Here is an 18734-nt window from a genome sequence, read left to right on the forward strand (position 1 = left end):
CATATTGAAAAAATCAAATATGTTATATATCGTAGAAAACTCAGAATATACGAATAATAATGGCTGTTTACTTAAACAAGTTCTGCCTTAATTAATACCTAATTTTTGTTCATCTATCATAGCATGGCCCCCATGTGTACTGGAACTATTTATGTACCAATAGGCACAGGTACGCAACAAAAGTTTTATTCACACATATATATATATATATATTTATAACACAATAAATTAAAAAAGCCTAGCTACAAATTGAAAATAAAAAGAGAATAAAGTACACAATAAAGGCTGAAATATATTCTCGATATCGTAATCAAAATCAAAATATATATATGCATATATTCAAATTACAAACATGACATAAAAAGACAAAAAGGCAAATATATAAAAATAATTAAAAGTGAATCGCATACATATAATTAATCAGATTGAAAATGACCCCCTTTTTGCCCACTGTAAACCAAATTAAAAAAAAATACACAAAAAGAGAAGAAAAGGCTGGAAAGAAAAGAAGAAAAAAAAAGAGACAACACATTTTATAAACACTTTAAAAAAATAATATTAAAAGGAGGCTAGGAAATAAAAACAATATTCGAAATTGATGAATATTCAAGAACAATATATAAATATAGTCATAAATATTCATCAATACTCTTTTCATGGCAGCAAATAAACTATCTTTATTAATAAAACACAGTATTAATTACTCTTTTTTTTTTTCTTTCACTCTGGTCATCTTCATCATTATCATCCATGCACGTACGTAGTTCATGTTCATGTTGATCATCTCAACCGGTGTATCTAGCGCAGTGAGTAATGGCACTGCAGCCACGCTTGTACGGGTTAGCCCTATGCCTCTTCTGGCAATCGTAGTAGGACTGGCCGCGGCGGCCGCAGGGCACGGCGTTAGCCTTGAGGGCTCCGTAGCCAATGTAAGAGCGTCCCCTGGCCAAAGCTCGGCGGCTTGCCTCGGAGTCCAACAAATTCTCATTCTCGTCACCAATGTAATCTCCAACGACGTGGCTGCCGCTCGACACGGCGTGGCTGTAGTGGTTTAGGCCCCAGCTGGGCTCCGAGAATGAGTAGGCCTCGGCCGCTATGGCCACGCCCAACAGAAGCAAAACTAGGCACAGCTTCACCTCCATATATATATATGTTATGATATATATCTATATATATATATAGCTCAATCGGTCTCTGGTCTCTGCCCTTCCTGTTGGAGGAGGGGACGAAGATCGAGATGGATATAGGATTAAGTTTTGGGATAGAAAAAGAGTGTGGAGAGAGAGAGAGTTTTTGGGATTTGAGGCTTTTTTTGTGGCTGTGTTTTGGTTTTTTTTTATTTTGATGCTAATTATGGGTTTTGTTGGGGTTGCATTGCCCGTTTGTTTCTCACATTTGTCGATTTGTTTGTGGTTTGGCGATTAAATAGATCGAATTGAGGTTGTTCTATTAGCTTATGTGTGTGTGTGTGTTCTTATTTCACGGTATGGCTTTGGCCAACTGGTTTTCTTCAACAGACGAATGACCATGCAATTATTAGCATATGGCTAGTTAAATGCATTTTCGACAATTAATTTTACATTATGATTTTAAGTGATTAATATAATAATGGATATAGATAGATAGACACTATAATGTGTACATGTGGTATATATATAGTTCAGTTGATTTTTTTAATGATAGATCTGATAAAAAAAAAAAATTGCTAAATTTGATTAAATGTTCATTTTGCATATATTTTATTTTAAACTAATCTGAAAAGTATTAAAAAAAAATAATAATAAAGAATTCAATTCTTCCAAAGAGATTGAGTACTTTTATTAAATAAAAATCTAGGTATTCTAAATTCTAATAATGAGAGAATAATATAAAAATAGTGAGAAGAAACACACTAAACAAAGAGACAAAGATTAGAGAACCACAACATGATTATATATATGAGTTCAATTTTAGAAAATAATATACAATAATTGTATATTGTTTCGGTAGAATGTACATTAAAAGAAAAACAATAATTTTAAGTGTGTTTGTCATGCTATGAACTCAATTATTGTTTAGAAAGTCATTTGAGTTTCTTGACACATGCTTAATAATTATTTATTTATTGTGATCGTTTTTCTTTTATTAGATGTGGTAATATAATTATGCTGAGTTGTGCTTATTAATTTCTTACACGTAGTATACTATAAGAAAAATATTTTTTAGCGGCAACTCGTTGCTAATGACTATCCGTGATGACTTTGAGTATTATTAGAGACCACATACGTCACCCCTAAATAAATGCCGCTTTTGTTGTACTGGTAGTATATATACAATGCTATGATTTTTTTTAATAGTATATTTTCGCAGAGGAAATCAGTACAAGAACATTGCAAAACGTTCAAAGCTTCCTGTGTACCCATAGTAGTCTTGATGATCTACTCAAGCATAAAGAGCTTAAGTTCAGGTGGAGAGAGTTCAAAACCAAGAGGAATTCCAATTTGTTCTTCATCACTACTGTGAGGCTTGATGACTAAAAATTTCTATGCATGAAAAAATAAAGTGGATCTACAAGATTAAAAAAACAAATTAGAAATGAGTTTTAATTTGTGTTATGTTGTATAGTTCTTTCCTGTAGATGCAAGTCTCAAGAGATATAATATCTTGGCTAAACCATGTAAATATGATCATTTGTTTGCTTTTTACGAAAGTTTTTCTTAAATGAAAATATGATCTTATTAGTAATCTAGCTAGGTTTGATTGGTCATTGTGTAAAAGTAGCTAATCAGACTTGCATATGGTATTAGAGCATGGTTAATTAATTAGTTGATTATCTAAATTTTTGATAGAACTCAATTTTCTTCTTGAGTGATCACCTATGCTTGATGGGTCACCCATTTGTATTGGAAAGTTTTCGAGACTATTCTACCACTGATTAGTGAATTCAGTTATTACTGTTGTGAGTGTCATTAACTGTTAATTGGTTAGTTTGGTATGGTAGTTAATATATTGGTTAATTTTTTAGGCTGCACTACTCAACTCTATAAATAATACATCTCATGCTCAACACATGGTTTATCTGAGTTTCTTTCAGAACACTTTCTCTTCTACTGTTTACAGGGTATCAGGCCAAAATCGATCCTTTACCACTTTCTTGGTTCTTGCTCTCTTCAATGGCGACCAAGACATCTGCAGACTCATCTTTGGTCCCTCCTCCATCTACTACTCCCATTCCAGTGGCTTCTTCCTCTACTTTCTCTGCCCTTACACTACAACGACAACAATTTATGGCACTTTCACAGCATAATTATACTTCTACATCTATTTTGTGTGTAAAATTCAAAGTGGAATCTGTAGTTAGTGAACCAAAGAAAGAGAAATAAATGCGGTAATAAATAAAAGAGGGACATGTTTATAATTGTTCAATCGAAAATAGATGAATTGCGTCCACTTCAGTCAGTAATATTTATGATAAACTTTAAACCATCAAGAGCAGTATTTATGATGAACTTTGAACCTTCAAGAGCAGTTACACTGAGTTTGACTCCGTTCTTGAGGCAGTTACAACAATGGAGAATAGGAGCTCTCTCAAGATGAACTATTAATAACTTGTTTATCTCCTTAGACCAACCCCTTGTACATTTTGCGGAGATGAGGAGAGCTGATGGTGGTTTACGATCAGGCTAATTTCAGGGATACTCGGATAGATGCAGGATTATATGTCACCAAAAATGGTAATCTATTATGATCACTTATGTTTCTTTCAGCTTCTTTGAATTTGTGGCACGAGCGAATGGGGAATCCCCATTCAAATTTTAAGAAAGTGTAAATCACTTCTGGTTGTCTATTTAGGCATTATATTTGTACTAGTTGTTAATTAGGGTGGCGCGGCAAATTTCTATTTCATGATAGTAACAAGTTATTGGTTGCCACAAATGCACACACAAACAGGTAAAAAGGTGATTAAGAAAAAAAAAGAATAACTAGATTCCAGCTTCTTTGGAACACTAGTTCAAGAATAAGCTTTATTAAAAATAAATAAATAAATAGAAAGTAGTACCTAGAATGTAAACGGCCAAGAACAATGGGGAAGAGCATGGGCATACAAGTACACAGAATCACTCCTTCTGATATCTGGTAGAATTTTGGCAATTCTATCATCCTCGTTTTCCAACAAATGTTATCGACTTACTTCTTCATCACACCACAAGAAAACAACACTGATATTGTCTGGATGTAAAGCCAAAACAAATACCAGCTTCGCCTTAATCTCTAACTCCACACTGTGCACCAAAGACCATGAAGCACCAGCATAGTCCTTCAATTCCCAAACTCTCAAAACAAAACAATACTCCTTCACTTTATGAATCTGAGACAACAGGAGCCTCCCCTGGCTCAATCCAAGGCGAAAATAAAGCATGGATGTAAAGGGCAATGTCAAATTAGTTTCAACTGGTAGAGCAACAAACTGCAATCTATGTTGGTCATCGTTTTCACCTATAAAAGGGTTGAAAACAACCATGCCTTGGCAACGCTCCAAAGTCTCACTGTCTAGCCAGTGCATCCTTCCTTCCCAAGCAACAACATGGTTGCGATACCAAAGCTGTCCACTGAAGTGAGCCCATCTCTTGAGTGGAGGCAGAGGCCGAGTCACTACTAGTTTGCTCCACTCCCCTGTCTCTGAACAAAAAACGCTGGACACTGGAAGCTGATTATTATGCTCACCATATCCAAATACAGCAACTTTGTACCTGTAATTGCTGCAATTATAGGGCAGGCACACCAATCCACACCTTAAACGGTTAAGGAGCAGGCCGTGAGGGGCGTTGGGAAGGCGCCGCCACTGCCTTGTGATTGGATTGCAGATGTAAAGCCACTGACAAGGTTGTTTAGACACAAGTAGTAGATTATCATAGGAAGCTCTTATGTTGACATCTTTTTCTTCAATTGGTAAAAAATTAAGAAACTTGGCTTTGAAACAAGGGAAATTCCAATTCCAATAAGATTTGTGCTCAGGAAACACTTCATATAATAGGGAATCGACACTGCCTCCACCTGATCTACTTTTGAATATATGGTTTTGTATCACCAGAGTCGTGGGAGAAACTTGTTGCTGATTGTGGTTTGTGATGAATCGATGAACAAAGCTATGACTAGAGACTAAAGAAAGCCAGCGTTTACAGATGGATCCGCAGCGGATTGCTTCTCGACAATCTGGAAGTCGAATTAATATTTCACCCAATAAATCGTCTGGAACATTGTCCATAAATTTAGATTCAAAATCGACAGGTACCTGCAATGGCTTGTTCATATCCAGGTTTGTCCTAAGTTTCTCTACCCTGAAAAAAAAATGAAAGATTTGTCACTATGATTGAAAACTATTATTTTGAGTGCAGTCTCAAACCTTTCTTATGTAAAATACATTCATCAAATAAAATAAGTCCTTAAAACAGGAAAATTTCAGCATCTAAAATGGCACAAATTTACAATTACACACCATAGAGTTTGATACATATATACATATCGTGATACACTGATACGTATGCAAAACTAAACACTAGAGAGTGGAAACTCACATATATGTCCTTAGTTTCTATTATCGACAATCTGGAGGGATAAACAGATAATAGAATCTTACTGACTGAAGAACGCAAGCTCAGAGATTGAAAGCGTGAGTTATGGTTCTGTATACCCCATATCCATGGCGGAAGAGCGAGGGAGACTGAAGCAACCCAATTCTTTCTTTCTTTCAATTTTTTAGGGATAATATGAGTATTATCAAAAAATAAAAGATAGGGTAAACCTTAATTTAAAATCATTTGGTATTTTTTACACTAGGTTGAGCATAAAATCCGAAAAACCGTGAATACAGCCCTTTCAAACACTGAAAAAATTGAAACCAATTAAACCGAACACCGAAAAAACCGCCAACGGCGCAAATCGCCATTGTTCGGTCGATTTGAAAATTTTGTATGAACCAACCGGCGGCGGAACCGAAACCGACCGAACAATATAATATATAATAATATAATATTATATAATTATTAATTATTAAAATTATTAAATAAAAATAAAAAAATATTAAATTATGTTCTATATATTTATGTTTTAAAAAAGAACAAAAATGGATTCCAACAATTCAAAATTTTTAGTTTTTTAACTAAAACTTTAAAAAAAAAATTAATTTTTTTAAAAAAAATAATAATAATAAATTCGGTTTGGTCGGTTTAACCGACCAAACCGCGATCCAAACGGTCGATTTTTTCTTTTAACTGGTTTGGTCGGTCAATTTTGGATTGCACCAATCCGAACCGAAAACCGAATTCTGGATTTTATGTTATGAAAAACCACCCAAACTGACCGATGCTCACCCCTATTTTAAACCTTAATTTAAAAGATGGGGATGTGTTTTATCGAAATAGATATTTTTTATCTTATGTTTTCAATAATGCTCATTTGATACTTTGTAATTTAAAATCATGCATATTTGGTACTTGAACTCAATTTTGATTAATAAAATTTTATCAATGTGAACAAACTGTCATTAATTATATTAATTAAGTAATTAAATTTGAATTTAAAACACGTATAATTGATGACAGTTTGATCATATTGATAAAATGTTATCGTTCAAATTTGAATCTAGGGTACTAAATATGTACAATTTCAAAATTATATTGTGTGAGATGAGTATTATTAAAAACTAAGATATCAAGTATGTATGTAAAAAAATATCTATCTTAAACATTAATTATTATAAGAAAGGGTATTTTGCAGCATAAATACATAATGTTTCATACTTGCCACATCTAAATACTTAATCTCTTTTTTTTTTTACAGCAAAAATATTAAATATTAAATATATGTTAAAGATAAATGCTTAATCTTTTTTCTTTGCAACAAAAATACTTAAAGTTGATAATTACTTCTGTAAGTACTTCCTTGGTTAGAGTTATTAAGCATGCTGACTAAGCAGATATTTATCACTTTGTAATCGATCCATTTCATATATTTTATTATTTTTATAAATATTTTAAATTAGAAAAATGAATAAAAAATACATATTAAATTAATACAAATTAAAAAAATACCAAAAATTATGAAGTGATATATGTGTGGCGAGTCAACACTTAACAATTCTAATGTTTTAACAACTTTGAGTATTTTTGCCGTAAGGAAAAAATATTAGGTATTTATCTATAAAATATATTGAACATTGTGTATTTTTGTTGTAAAAATAAAAAATCAGGTATTTAACTGTAAAACATTGTGTATTTATGCCATGGATGCCCCTTATAAAAAATATAAAATTATTATAGAATTTAAAACCATTTTCATAATTAAAAGAGAATGTAGTTTTTTTTTTTTAAATTTGTAAATAATGTTAAAAAGGAGTAAATTATTTGTTTATAATTGATATGAAAGTTATATAATATTATTTAAAATAATTTTAATAGAAGTTAAGTTTAATATAAATTTTGATATAGTTCATTTAATATAATAGTATTGTTTTAATTTGACATTAATGAACAAATTTTGCAAAATAAGTGAATAAAAAGTATTAAGAAGAACTTAAAATTATTGCTTCAAATTGTAATTCTCATTCACTTTCTGTAATGCCCCAAATTTCCTAATAAGATTTATGACATTGATTAGGAGGCCGAGAGGACCATAATTGATTTATTGTGTTATTAAATGATAATATGCATGTGTTAGGAGTATTAAATATGCATGTGAACCCATTTCTGAGTAATTGGGTGATTTTCATATTTTGGGCATATTTGGCATATATATGTGGTATGTGTGTGGTGCTTTATTATTATTTAGTTATGCTAGGGTTACCCAGCACGAGACGATCCTAGGAGGTAAGCTAGTGAGAAAGTCACAACGGGATTTAAGTTTGACTCGGAGTAAGTCAATGGGTATTTAGAACATTAACGAGTTATTGGGCAATGGGAATAAATATTTGGTGATAAATTGGGAGTTAGTAAGATCATGGGGAAATTCTAGAGGTTTTGACTATTTTGTTCCCGGGAGTGTTTTCGGGACCCCAAGCGTTAGGATTTGGTTGAGGCTACTTAAACTTAAAGTAACATTTTAAAAGAATAAAAGAATGTTTCGTACGTTCTCTCTCCCTCTAAGTTCCATTTTCGTCTCCCGATCGTATTTTCGAAGGTAACTTGAGTTCTAGGACTCGGATTCAAGCGATGATCGAGGCATAGAGATCCTAGGAAAGATTAGAAGCTTATTAGCCGAAGGATTTAGTTGGAAACAACTCAATCAGAGGTAATTCAAGTTTTAAGTTTTAAGTTTTTAAGCTTGAATTGGACTTTGTGTTTTGATGAGTTTTTATTAGATTTGAAGCTTGGGTTTTATGGGTTTTGGATCATGGGGATGTTTGGGAACTTTGATTTTTGAGTTTGGAGATGTTTGGACATGTTTTTGGGAGGTTTTAAAAGGTTAAAATCGGGGTTATGGCTGGTTTCTGGGTGGGGGCCACGGCCCTGTTCTTGGGCGTCACGGCCCAAGATCGAAGAAGCTGGTGGAGGCTTTTGGGTGTGTTGGGTGTGACGTGCTGCGTCATGGCACATCTCCAGGGGACCATTTTGTATGTATGAGCATGCCTTGGTGCTTGATCATTAGTCAAGTCTTGCACCAAGTAACCTCAGGGGTAGGGAATGACACTTTTGTAATTATGCATATGTCTCCCAGACAAAAATCATATATGTTCCTGGGAAGACTTCATTTGCTTAGAATGCTCCTTAGGGGGGGGTGACCTGGTGACTTAAGGAAGCACCATGGCCACCAGCAGATAGGGGCTTAAGTTGTGTACTCCCTTGCCCTATCAAGGCCTTATATGAATAAAATGATGCTTTGTCATGTCCCTTTGTGTATGCATTCTTCATAGTCTATGTGTTGCTTGTTTGTTACCTTCGTTGGGCCATTGCGTGCCACTTGAATGTGTTGTTCGCTCTGATTGATGTGTGGGATGTTGCCTCTGGATAGCTTGCCTCGTGTTTGCTCCCGCTTCATAATTGCCCTTACTTGTGTGAGACTTGTAACGTGGCTAACCATTGAGTTTGCTTGCCGCAGGTGTGAATTCTAGGCTGACTTGCTAGTTAAAAGTGCTAACAAGTGCCGCACGTTCCGCCCATTCGAGTATCGAAGTTGGCGGCCCGTGACAGTTGGTATCAGAGCTTAGTTTGAGAAATCTTGGGGACCCTGCAGGATGGTGGGCAACACTCAACGGATTGAAGCGCTGGAGAGGCGCGTTGGAGAGCTTGATGGCCTGGACGAAAGAGTCAGGGATCTGAGATCTGCCAGGCTAGAACCAGAGACGACTAACGCACTAAACCGCGTGGCTGTGTTGGAGCGGGATACGACCAATCTGCTGGCCCGCATAACAGCAATCGAGAGGAGAGAAAACCTTTCAAGCACATCCCATAGTCCTCCGAGGGAGGAACGTATGGAGGCAATGGAACGAGCGGTGAAGGACCTACAAGAATCATTAAATGACCTTGTAGAGAATTGCAAGGTGTCGGTTGAGGCAATTAGAGAGGAAATGTTGGATATGAACACCAAGCTGAACCTCACCATGAGGGCAGTTGGGAGCCAGCCTGCAACCGGACCCATTGGCATGGAATATGGCAGAGTAAAAGTCCCGGAGCCGAGGCCCTATGGTGGGGCTAGAGACGCGAAGGACTTGGAGAACTTCCTTTTTGATATGGAGCATTACTTCTGAGCCGTGAGAGCTGAATCGGAAGATGGCAAGGTGGCCATGGCGACGATGTACTTGTCTGCGGATGCCAAAGTGTGGTGGAGGACAAAGTATGACGATATTCAGAACGGCAGATGCACCATAACAACCTGGGAAGATCTCAAGAGAGAGTTGAAGACACAGTTTCTCCCCGAAAATGTTGCCTACATAGCTCGACGCCAGTTGAGAGAGCTGAAGCACACTGGCACAATCCGAGAATATGTTAAGAAATTCTCTGGATTGATGTTAGATATAAAAGACATGTCCGAAGTGGACAAACTCTTCGCGTTTTTAGAGGGTCTGAAGCCTTAGGCAAAGCAAGAGCTCGAGAGACAGAGAGTGGCTGACCTAGCCACTGCTCAGGCTGCTGCCGAACGATTAACTGATTAGTCATCAGGGAACATTCAATCTAAGAAGACCAATCCATCGACTAGTGGAAGTAATGCTGGGAGTAAAAAGTTTGGGAAGTCTTGGCAGAGCAAGAGCGGGGGAGGAGAGAAAAGGATTGTGGAGTCTAACACTCCTAGCAAAGGTGGCAACCCCTAGTTCAAGAAGCCTCTTACATGTTGGATCTGTACCGGGCCTCATAAGTCAATAGATTGCCCTCACAAAGGCCAGATGAGTGCCCTTCAGGCGACATTTGCCCAAGCAGAACAAAACAACGCAGAGGAGGAGGAGTATACGCACATGGGTGCCCTCCGGATGCTGAATGCTCTCAAGAAACACGGTGCGAAAGTGAAGAAGACCCCCGGAAAGGGACTAATGTATGTGGACGCCGCCCTAAACGGTAAGATGGCCGGAAGTGTGATGATCGACACGGGCGCCACTCACAACTTCATTTCGGAGATCGAAGCTAAACGTCTGGGACTAAAATGGGAGAACGACCATGGCCGCATGAAAGCGGTTAACTCAGAAGCCTTGGCCACAACCGGCGTGGCTAAAAAGGTGAACATGAAGATTGGCTCGTGGGAGGGGCAGACTGACTTGGTGGTCGTGCGAATGGACGACTTTGAGGTGATCTTGGGTATGGACTTCCTTACGGAAAAGGGAGCAATTCCCATCCCAGCTACGGGAAGCTTACTCATAATGGGGGAGACACCTGCAGTGGTGCATGCTAAAGTAGAGCAGCCCCCAGAAACCAAGCTGCTGTCAGCCTTGCAGTTGAAGAAGGGCGTGAGAAGACAAGAGCCCACGTATATTATCCTACCCACAATATACGAGGATACGGTGGATGAAGTCATCCCACCAGAAGTTCGAATGGTCTTGAAGAAGTATGGGGATGTGATGCTGGACCAACTCCCCAAAGCCTTACCACCCAGAAGGGGGATTGATCACCAGATTGAGCTGGTGCCGGGAGCCAAACCACCTGCAAAGGCGGCCTATAGAATGGCGCCCCCCGAACTAGCAGAACTGAGGAAGCAGTTGAAGGATTTACTAGAGGCAGGCTTCATCAGGCCATCGAAGGCACCATATGGTGCACCCGTGCTATTTCAGAAAAAGCACGACGGGAGCTTGAGACTATGTATTGATTACCGGGCTCTCAATAAGGTGACAGTGCGTAATACATACCCCATTCCCTTGATCGCCGACTTATTCGACCAGTTGAGTGGAGCGAAATTCTTTACGAAACTGGACTTAAGATTAGGCTACTATCAAGTGCGGATAGCAGAAGGGGATGAGCCGAAGACAACGTGTGTGACTCGATATGGGGCATACGAGCTCCAAGTCATGCCGTTTGGGTTGACAAATGCACCAGCCACATTCTGTACGTTGATGAACCAAGTTTTCCAAGAATACTTAGACAAGTTCGTGGTAGTCTACTTGGATGACATTGTGGTCTATAGCTCTACAATAGAAGAACATCAACGACACTTATCTCAAGTGTTTCAGAAATTGAGAGAGAACCAACTCTATGTGAAGCGAGAGAAATGCTCCTTCGCACAAGAGAGAATCAAGTTCCTAGGCCACATAGTAGAACGTGGTCGGATCCGCATGGATCTAGAGAAGGTGCGGGCCATTCAAGAATGGGAGAACCCCACAAATTTGAAAGAATTACGCTCCTTCCTTGGTTTAGCCAACTATTATCGAAGATTTGTGGAGGGCTATTCAAGAAGGGCGGCACCCTTAACTGAGTTGTTGAAGAAGGGTGTAATTTGGACGTGGACTGATAAGTGTGTCGAAGCATTTAAGAGTCTGAAGGAAGCCATGATACGAGATCCTGTCCTCGCCTTACCAGATGTTGGTAGGCCCTTTGAAGTGCAGACCGATGCGTCTGATTATGCTTTGGGAGGGGTGCTTGTACAAGAGGGCCACCCCGTAGCTTATGAAAGCCGCAAACTCACAGAGGCAGAGAGGCGGTATACTGCACAAGAGAAGGAGCTTCTCGCAGTAATTCATTGTCTACGAGTGTGGAGGCACTACTTGTTGGGGTCGAAGTTTGTGGTGAAAACAGATAATGCAGCGGTGAGTCATTTCCTCACCCAGCCAAAGCTTTCCCCTAAACAAGCACGATGGCAGGAGTTCATAGCAGAATTCGACTTTCACTTCGAACACAAGGCGGGCCGTCTAAACCAGGCAGCTGATGCCCTGAGTCGCAAAGCTGAGTTAGCGGCTCTAAAATTGCTAGCAAATATGTCAGCTAGCATGATGACCACTCCACTTCGGGAGCGCATTAAGGAGAACCTGGTGAAAGACCCGGTGGCGAAGACCATCATGAATCTCGCAAAAGAGGGGAAGACTCGCCGATTTTGGGTAGAGGACGATCTTTTGTGGGCCAAGGGTGGCCGCTTATATGTTCCAAAGACGGGAGATTTGCGGAGGACACTAATGAGTGAGTGTCACGACACCTTGTGGGCGGGTCATCCAGGGTGGCAGAGAACCCATGCCTTGTTGAAGCAGGGGTACTACTGGCCACAAATGCGCGATGATATCGTGGAGTATACCAAAACCTGTCTCACCTGCCAGCAAGACAAAGTGGAGAGACACAAGACGCCAGGGTTGTTAGAACCTTTGTTAGTCCCAAGTCGACCATGGGAGAGTGTGTCGCTTGACTTCATTACTATTTTGCCGAAGACGGGAGACTTGAGTGCGATCTTGGTGATCGTGGACAGATTTTCAAAGTATGCAACCTTCATACCGGTGTCAAAATATTGCTCGGCAGAAGAGACAGCGAGACTTTTCTTCAAGTATGTAGTTAAGTATTGGGGAGTACCCCAAAATATAGTTAGTGACCGTGATGGAAGATTCACAGGGACCTTTTGGTCGGAGTTATTCAACCTTTTGGGGTCACAACTAAATATTTCCTCGAGCTACCATCCTCAAACTGATGGACAAACTGAAAGATTCAATGGGATGCTAGAAGAGTATTTGCGTCACTTCGTCAGTGCTAACTAAAAGAATTGGCCGCAACTACTAGATGTAGCTCAATTTTGTTTCAACTCTCAGAAGAGTTCTTCATCAAACAAGAGCGCTTTTGAAGTTGTTAACGGTCAGCAACCGCTATTACCCCACACAGTGAATGAGTATCGCGGAAGGAATCCGAGAGCCTTCAATTTCACGAAAGACTGGAAGAAAACCACCGAGATTGCCCGAGCCTACCTGGAGAAGGCATCAAAGAGAATGAAAAAATGGGCAAATCAGAAGAGACGACCGTTGGAATTCAAAGCAGGCGACTTAGTGATGATCAAGCTGAGGCCCGAACAGTTGAGATTCCGAGGGAATAAGGACATCAGACTCGTCCGCAAATACGAGGGTCCTGTTCCAGTCATCTCGAAAGTGGGCCTGACCTCCTACAAAGTCAGCTTACCAGAATGGATGAAGATACACCCGGTCTTGCACGTCAGCAACCTCAAACCGTATCACGAAGATCCAGAAGAGCCAGCGCGCAACCAGTCTACCAGAGAAGAAGTCAGCGTTAAGCCACGAAGCAGCAGACAACCTGAAGAAATCCTAGCAGAGAGGACCGTGGTCGTGGACAGAAAGAAGAAGAAAGAGTTTCTGGTGAAGTGGAAAGGGCTCGGAGATGAAGAAATTTGCTGGGAAAGGGCGGAGGACTTGCACAAGCATACGCAGAAGATTGGAGATCAGCATGGGGCAAGTTCGTCGAGGACGCCGAAGATTTAAGTGGGGGAGAGTGTGACGTGCTGCGTCATGGCATATCTCCAGGAGGCCATTTTGTATGTATGAGCATGCCTTGGTGCTTGATCATTAGTCAAGTCTTGCACCAAGTAACCTCAGGGGTAGGGAATGACACTTTTGTAATTATGCATATGTCTCCCAGACAAAAATCATATATGTTCCTGGGAAGACTTCATTTGCTTAGAATGCTCCTTAGGGGGGGGTGACCTGGTGACTTAAGGAAGCACTATGGCCACCAGCAGATAGGGGCTTAAGCTGTGTACTCCCTTGCCCTATCAAGGCCTTATATGAATAAAATGATGCTTTTTCATGTCCCTTTGTGTATGCATTCTTCATAGTCTATGTGTTGCTTGTTTGTTACCTTCGTTGGGCCATTGCGTGCCACTTGAATGTGTTGTTCGCTCTGATTGTTGTGTGGGATGTTGCCTCTGGATAGCTTGCCTCGTGTTTGCTCCCGCTTCATAATTGCCCTTACTTGTGTGAGACTTGTAACGTGGCTAACCATTGAGTTTGCTTGCCACAGGTGTGAATTCTAGGCTGACTTGCTAGTTAAAAGTGCTAACAAGTGCCGCACGTTCCGCCCATTCGAGTATCGAAGTTGGCGGCCCGTGACACTGGGCGCCACGGCACTGGGTAGTGGGCGCTGCGGCCCTTGCTCCTGGTATGGTTGGGGGTCGCGGCTCAAGGTGCTAGGGCCACGGCTCAGGCAGGGTTTTGAGGCTGTTTGAGTGTTTTGATCTCGGGAACTTGGTTTTAGGCCTTGGGATCATTCCTACTACCCGGATTGGTGGGGTTTGATGTCTTGGAGGCTATGTCTTGGTTCCGGGATTGGTTTTAGAACTTGAACTCATTGGATCACCCTTTGTGGTTGTGACTAGGTTATCACTAGAGGCTTGGAATCGGGATCGTGCTTGTGGCTCGTTTATTGGTAGCCTGTGCTTGGACCAAAGGTAAGAAAACTGCACCCTATGTATATGACATGCATGGCTATTCTTGATGCATGTTGGGTGTTTAAATATGACATGCATGGTTATTCTTGATGCATGTTGGATGATTAAATGCGACATGCATGGTTATTGTTGAGGCATGTCAAGTGATTAAATGTGATGCATGTGATGCATGAGAAACATGTGATTAAGGCATGCTATGAATATTGAATATGAGATTGTTCAGAGCTTGAGTCTCTGTGTTTATGCATGATCCTAATTATGCTATAAATTTTTAAGTAAGCATGTTGAATGCCCTATATTCAGATATTTGACATATGATATATGTTTGGTAGCATTGCTTACTTGTGTATGGCACTGACTAGTCAGGGACGGCACTGGTCGCGTAATACTAACCTGTGAGTCAGAAATGGCATAAGCGTCCTGAACGCAGGGCCGATAAAAGATTAAATCTAATCGATATCAGCGTTGAATGACTCTGGGAGCATTGATGCTGGACTGACCCTAAGGTCGATGAAAATTATAAGCGCTTGACTAGTCTAGGCTAGTTACTCAGAGCCAGGGCCAGAGGCCTAGGTGACTGCTTGTCACATGGCTAGGGAGCGGAATCCCACGGTTGTGACTCTATGGTCATGCGGTAGGTTATCTTGGTGACTAGTTCATCAAACACCTATCTTGGTTAAGCTAGTGAAATGATCACTTATCTATAAAACCCCGGTGACTCTATCGTCACATGGCTATTGGGAACGGAACCCATCTTAGTGACTATTACAACTGTCACTCTTCTATTTGGGCTAAAAGCCCTGGATGATTATTATGATCATCAGTTGATGTTGTATATTCATCATTATGTGAATTCAGTTGCTTGCTTGAATAGGGCTGTATTTGCTAGGTGTGTGCCTTATGATTTGATGACATGTTATGACTGTTCATGAGCATATTGAGTTTTCTTGTTGGGCTTCGGCTCACGGGTGCTACGTGGTACAGGTAAAGGCAAAAGAAAGTTGGACCATCTTTGAGTTTGAGAGCTTAGGTGATGATGTGTACATATGCAGCTGCTCGACCACCACGATCGAGGTTTGAAGAGGAACTAGGGTTAAACCCTGTTTTGCCGCCTAGATCGGCTGGTTGTAAATATTTTCTTGTAATAGACCTTTAAATTATATTTTTGGGATCCCAATGTATACAGTAAACGTTCTAATGAAACGTCACATCTTAACCAAAATTTTTAATTCCTAAACCGTTAATCATACTTAGTTACACGATTTTGGCCAAATGACTCGATTAGCGAGTTTAGCACTGTTTGCAATGTGCACTGTGACGGTCCTTGGAGTTTAGGGCGTTACACTTTCATTGCCCTTGCATCTCCTTCATATTTAATCTACATATAAACAAGGGTATTTGTAGCATAAAAATGTATTCAGTTTTATACACTTATATACCCAATCTTTTTTTTTACGACAAAAATATCGAACGTTACGTTTTAACAGTTTTGTCACTACAAGCTTTGTTAAATACACCTAGGATTGATTGAGTTGCCACATGTCATTCTACTATTTGTCTACCATATAATATTTTAAAAAAATATTATTAATTGATTTTTAAATAATAAATAATTATAAAAAAATAATTAATTTTAAAAAATAAAAAAAATTTAATCTTTTTTCTTTATTTTTTTTTCTCTCCGTCTAACTCTCTCTCTCTCCTTCTTTCCATATATTTTTTTCTCGGTCTATCTCTCTCTTTCTTCCCATAATTTTTTTTCTCGGTCTCTCTCTCCCTCACCTTCATCTTCTTCCCCAGAACATCTAACCCATATCTATCCTCTTCCTCGATCTATGTTCTTCTCCTCGCACCACCAACATATCGGCGATCTTCGCCCAAAAACCCAGATGAAGGACTCGTCGCCGCCTAGGTTGTGGTGGTTCGTCGCTTCAGGGATGGTGGGGCTGGTTCTTCAAGGAGGGACAAGAATATTGGGGATGAGTTTCATTAACGTGGACAAAGTGTGGCTGACCTCTCTTCTCTATCCTCTTTTCTTCATTAACGTGGACAAGGTGTAGGTGACATTGGAACTTGAAAGCATACATCAATGAAAAATTTTGTTGACTGAGTTGATTTGTGTTGGTTGGTTGATTTTTCGTGTTTCTAGATTTGGGTTTGGATTTGCTTCACTGTGGACTTAATTTTGAATTGATTTTATCTAATTTTGTTCTTGACAATTAATGAGTCATTCTCCATCTTATTACCTAAGTAAAATTGTTTATCATTGTGCAAATTCTTTTAACAAAATTCTAATTTTGTAATATTATAGATATTGACTAATAACTCAACCTTTAGTGCTTTTAAACATTAATGTTTTATGTGGTTAATATACAAAATATTATTATAATCTCGTCAAGCTCTTCTCTTACCCTTATTGAATAGAACATGCTAAGAAAAATATTTTTCATGTAAAACCTGCTTTATTTAGATCAGGAAAATTGCATGATAAAATAGAACCCTAAGTCTCGATCAGTGATTGGATTGATGATAAAGAAAGAGAGCTCTTGGTTCAGTTCTCCGCCTTAACGACAGTGAAAGACCCACATTCTGATTCCCAATCATGGATGAGCCACCTATATGGATGCAAAAATCTCACTATTATAACTATAAAACAGTTGCCGTAATCATTAAAATTTAATCAATTCAATTGTTTTGAATTAATGCATTTTGACATTTAACCAATTTTATTTTCATGCATTATTATGTTAGGTAAAAGACAACCTAGAAAACAAATTTTATGTAACCTAGAAAGAAGGAGAGAAAACTTTTCTTTTTAATGTGGGACAAAAAACAATTTCATTTAGATGTGAAGGTGAAGAAAACGAGAAGTAGAAAAAGGAATAGATATGGTGACAATTTCTTAGATAGGCCTATTATTATATTTACATATGAAGTAATGGTAATGGTAAAGATAATGGTAATAAGAATAGAATAGAATTTTGATTTTTTTGTTTGGTGGAAATTTTGAAATATAATGATTATTATGTTTGATATATTATGTAATGGAATAAAATAGAATGAAAATTTTATTATATTGACCAAAATATCCTTACTCTACTTTTATAATTTTTTTAATTAAATTATCAATATTTTTCAATATTAGTTTTTATTATATATAAAATTATCATTTGTATTCTAAATCATATTTTTTTTATTAAATTACCATTATATTCAAATTAAACAAATAAATTATATAAAATGTAATTTAAATATTTTGTAGAAAGAAGTATAATCAAACAAAAAAACTATTATCATTATTACCGGTCTTTACTTTGATACTTATCCATTTTATTTTATAAGGCAAATTAAAAATCCAATATCTTTTATGTACAACAAACAACATATGCAAGAATATATATTGTCTTGGCTGTAAAAAAAAAAGGAATATTAGAAAGGAATGAGTTTTCAACTCATTTAGTTTAGGAATAATGAATTCAACCTTTAAATGAATTATAATTACTATTGGAATTACAATTAATATCAAACCAAATAAAGGAATGAGCCTACTTTTGGAAAACCAATTTCATTCCAGTAATGATTCCTTTAAACCAAACGTTACATAATATCCACTATTTGCTTAGCAAATTTTGAGTGGTCAAGATTTTTGGATATAGATCGGCTTGATTAGTTGAGCTTTTGAATAAGGAAAAATAAGAAGTTTTGGGTTTGGCTTTTATAAAAAGGATAATTGGGTTTCAAAAGAAGTTTGTTATAGAAAAAATTAAATTAAAGGTTAAAAAAAACATTGTTTTTTTGTTGTAAAAGTAATAAAAAAAATCAACTATTTCTGTTTTAAAGAAAGAAGTTTTGAGTTTAAACAAATATTGGATTTTAAAAGAGTTTCTTCTATAAGTTTTTAAGAAAAGTGT

At 38.1% G+C, this 18734-nt stretch overlaps 2 protein-coding genes across 4 annotated transcripts; both read right to left on the reverse strand.

Moving 5' to 3' along the window:
• Positions 1 to 785: 785 nt before the first annotated feature.
• On the reverse strand, positions 786 to 1142 carry LOC133800411 (protein RALF-like 4). The gene has a single exon (XM_062238369.1). It carries the CDS (start codon positions 1140 to 1142, stop codon positions 786 to 788), a length of 357 nt encoding a protein of 118 aa, XP_062094353.1.
• Positions 1143 to 2998: 1856 nt separating this feature from the next.
• On the reverse strand, positions 2999 to 5747 carry LOC133801512 (putative F-box protein At3g23950). 3 transcript variants are annotated; one of them, XR_009876885.1, is made up of 3 exons: positions 5556 to 5732; positions 4040 to 5318; positions 2999 to 3248 (listed from the first exon to the last, which is right to left on the reverse strand). XR_009876885.1 is itself a non-coding variant. In XM_062239738.1 (2 exons), exon 2 carries the CDS (start codon positions 5288 to 5290, stop codon positions 4160 to 4162), a length of 1131 nt encoding a protein of 376 aa, XP_062095722.1. In that variant the 5' UTR covers positions 5291 to 5318; positions 5618 to 5747; the 3' UTR covers positions 3943 to 4159. The 3 variants fall into 3 exon arrangements, 2 of the variants coding, with proteins under 2 accessions (XP_062095722.1, XP_062095721.1); XM_062239738.1 differs by lacking the exon at positions 2999 to 3248 and having other exon boundaries at positions 3943 to 5318; positions 5618 to 5747; XM_062239737.1 differs by lacking the exon at positions 2999 to 3248 and having other exon boundaries at positions 3943 to 5318.
• Between the last annotated feature and the right edge of the window lie 12987 nt (positions 5748 to 18734).

Source organism: Humulus lupulus, chromosome 9, assembly GCF_963169125.1.
Source record: "Humulus lupulus chromosome 9, drHumLupu1.1, whole genome shotgun sequence".
Lineage (NCBI taxonomy): Eukaryota > Viridiplantae > Streptophyta > Magnoliopsida > Rosales > Cannabaceae > Humulus > Humulus lupulus.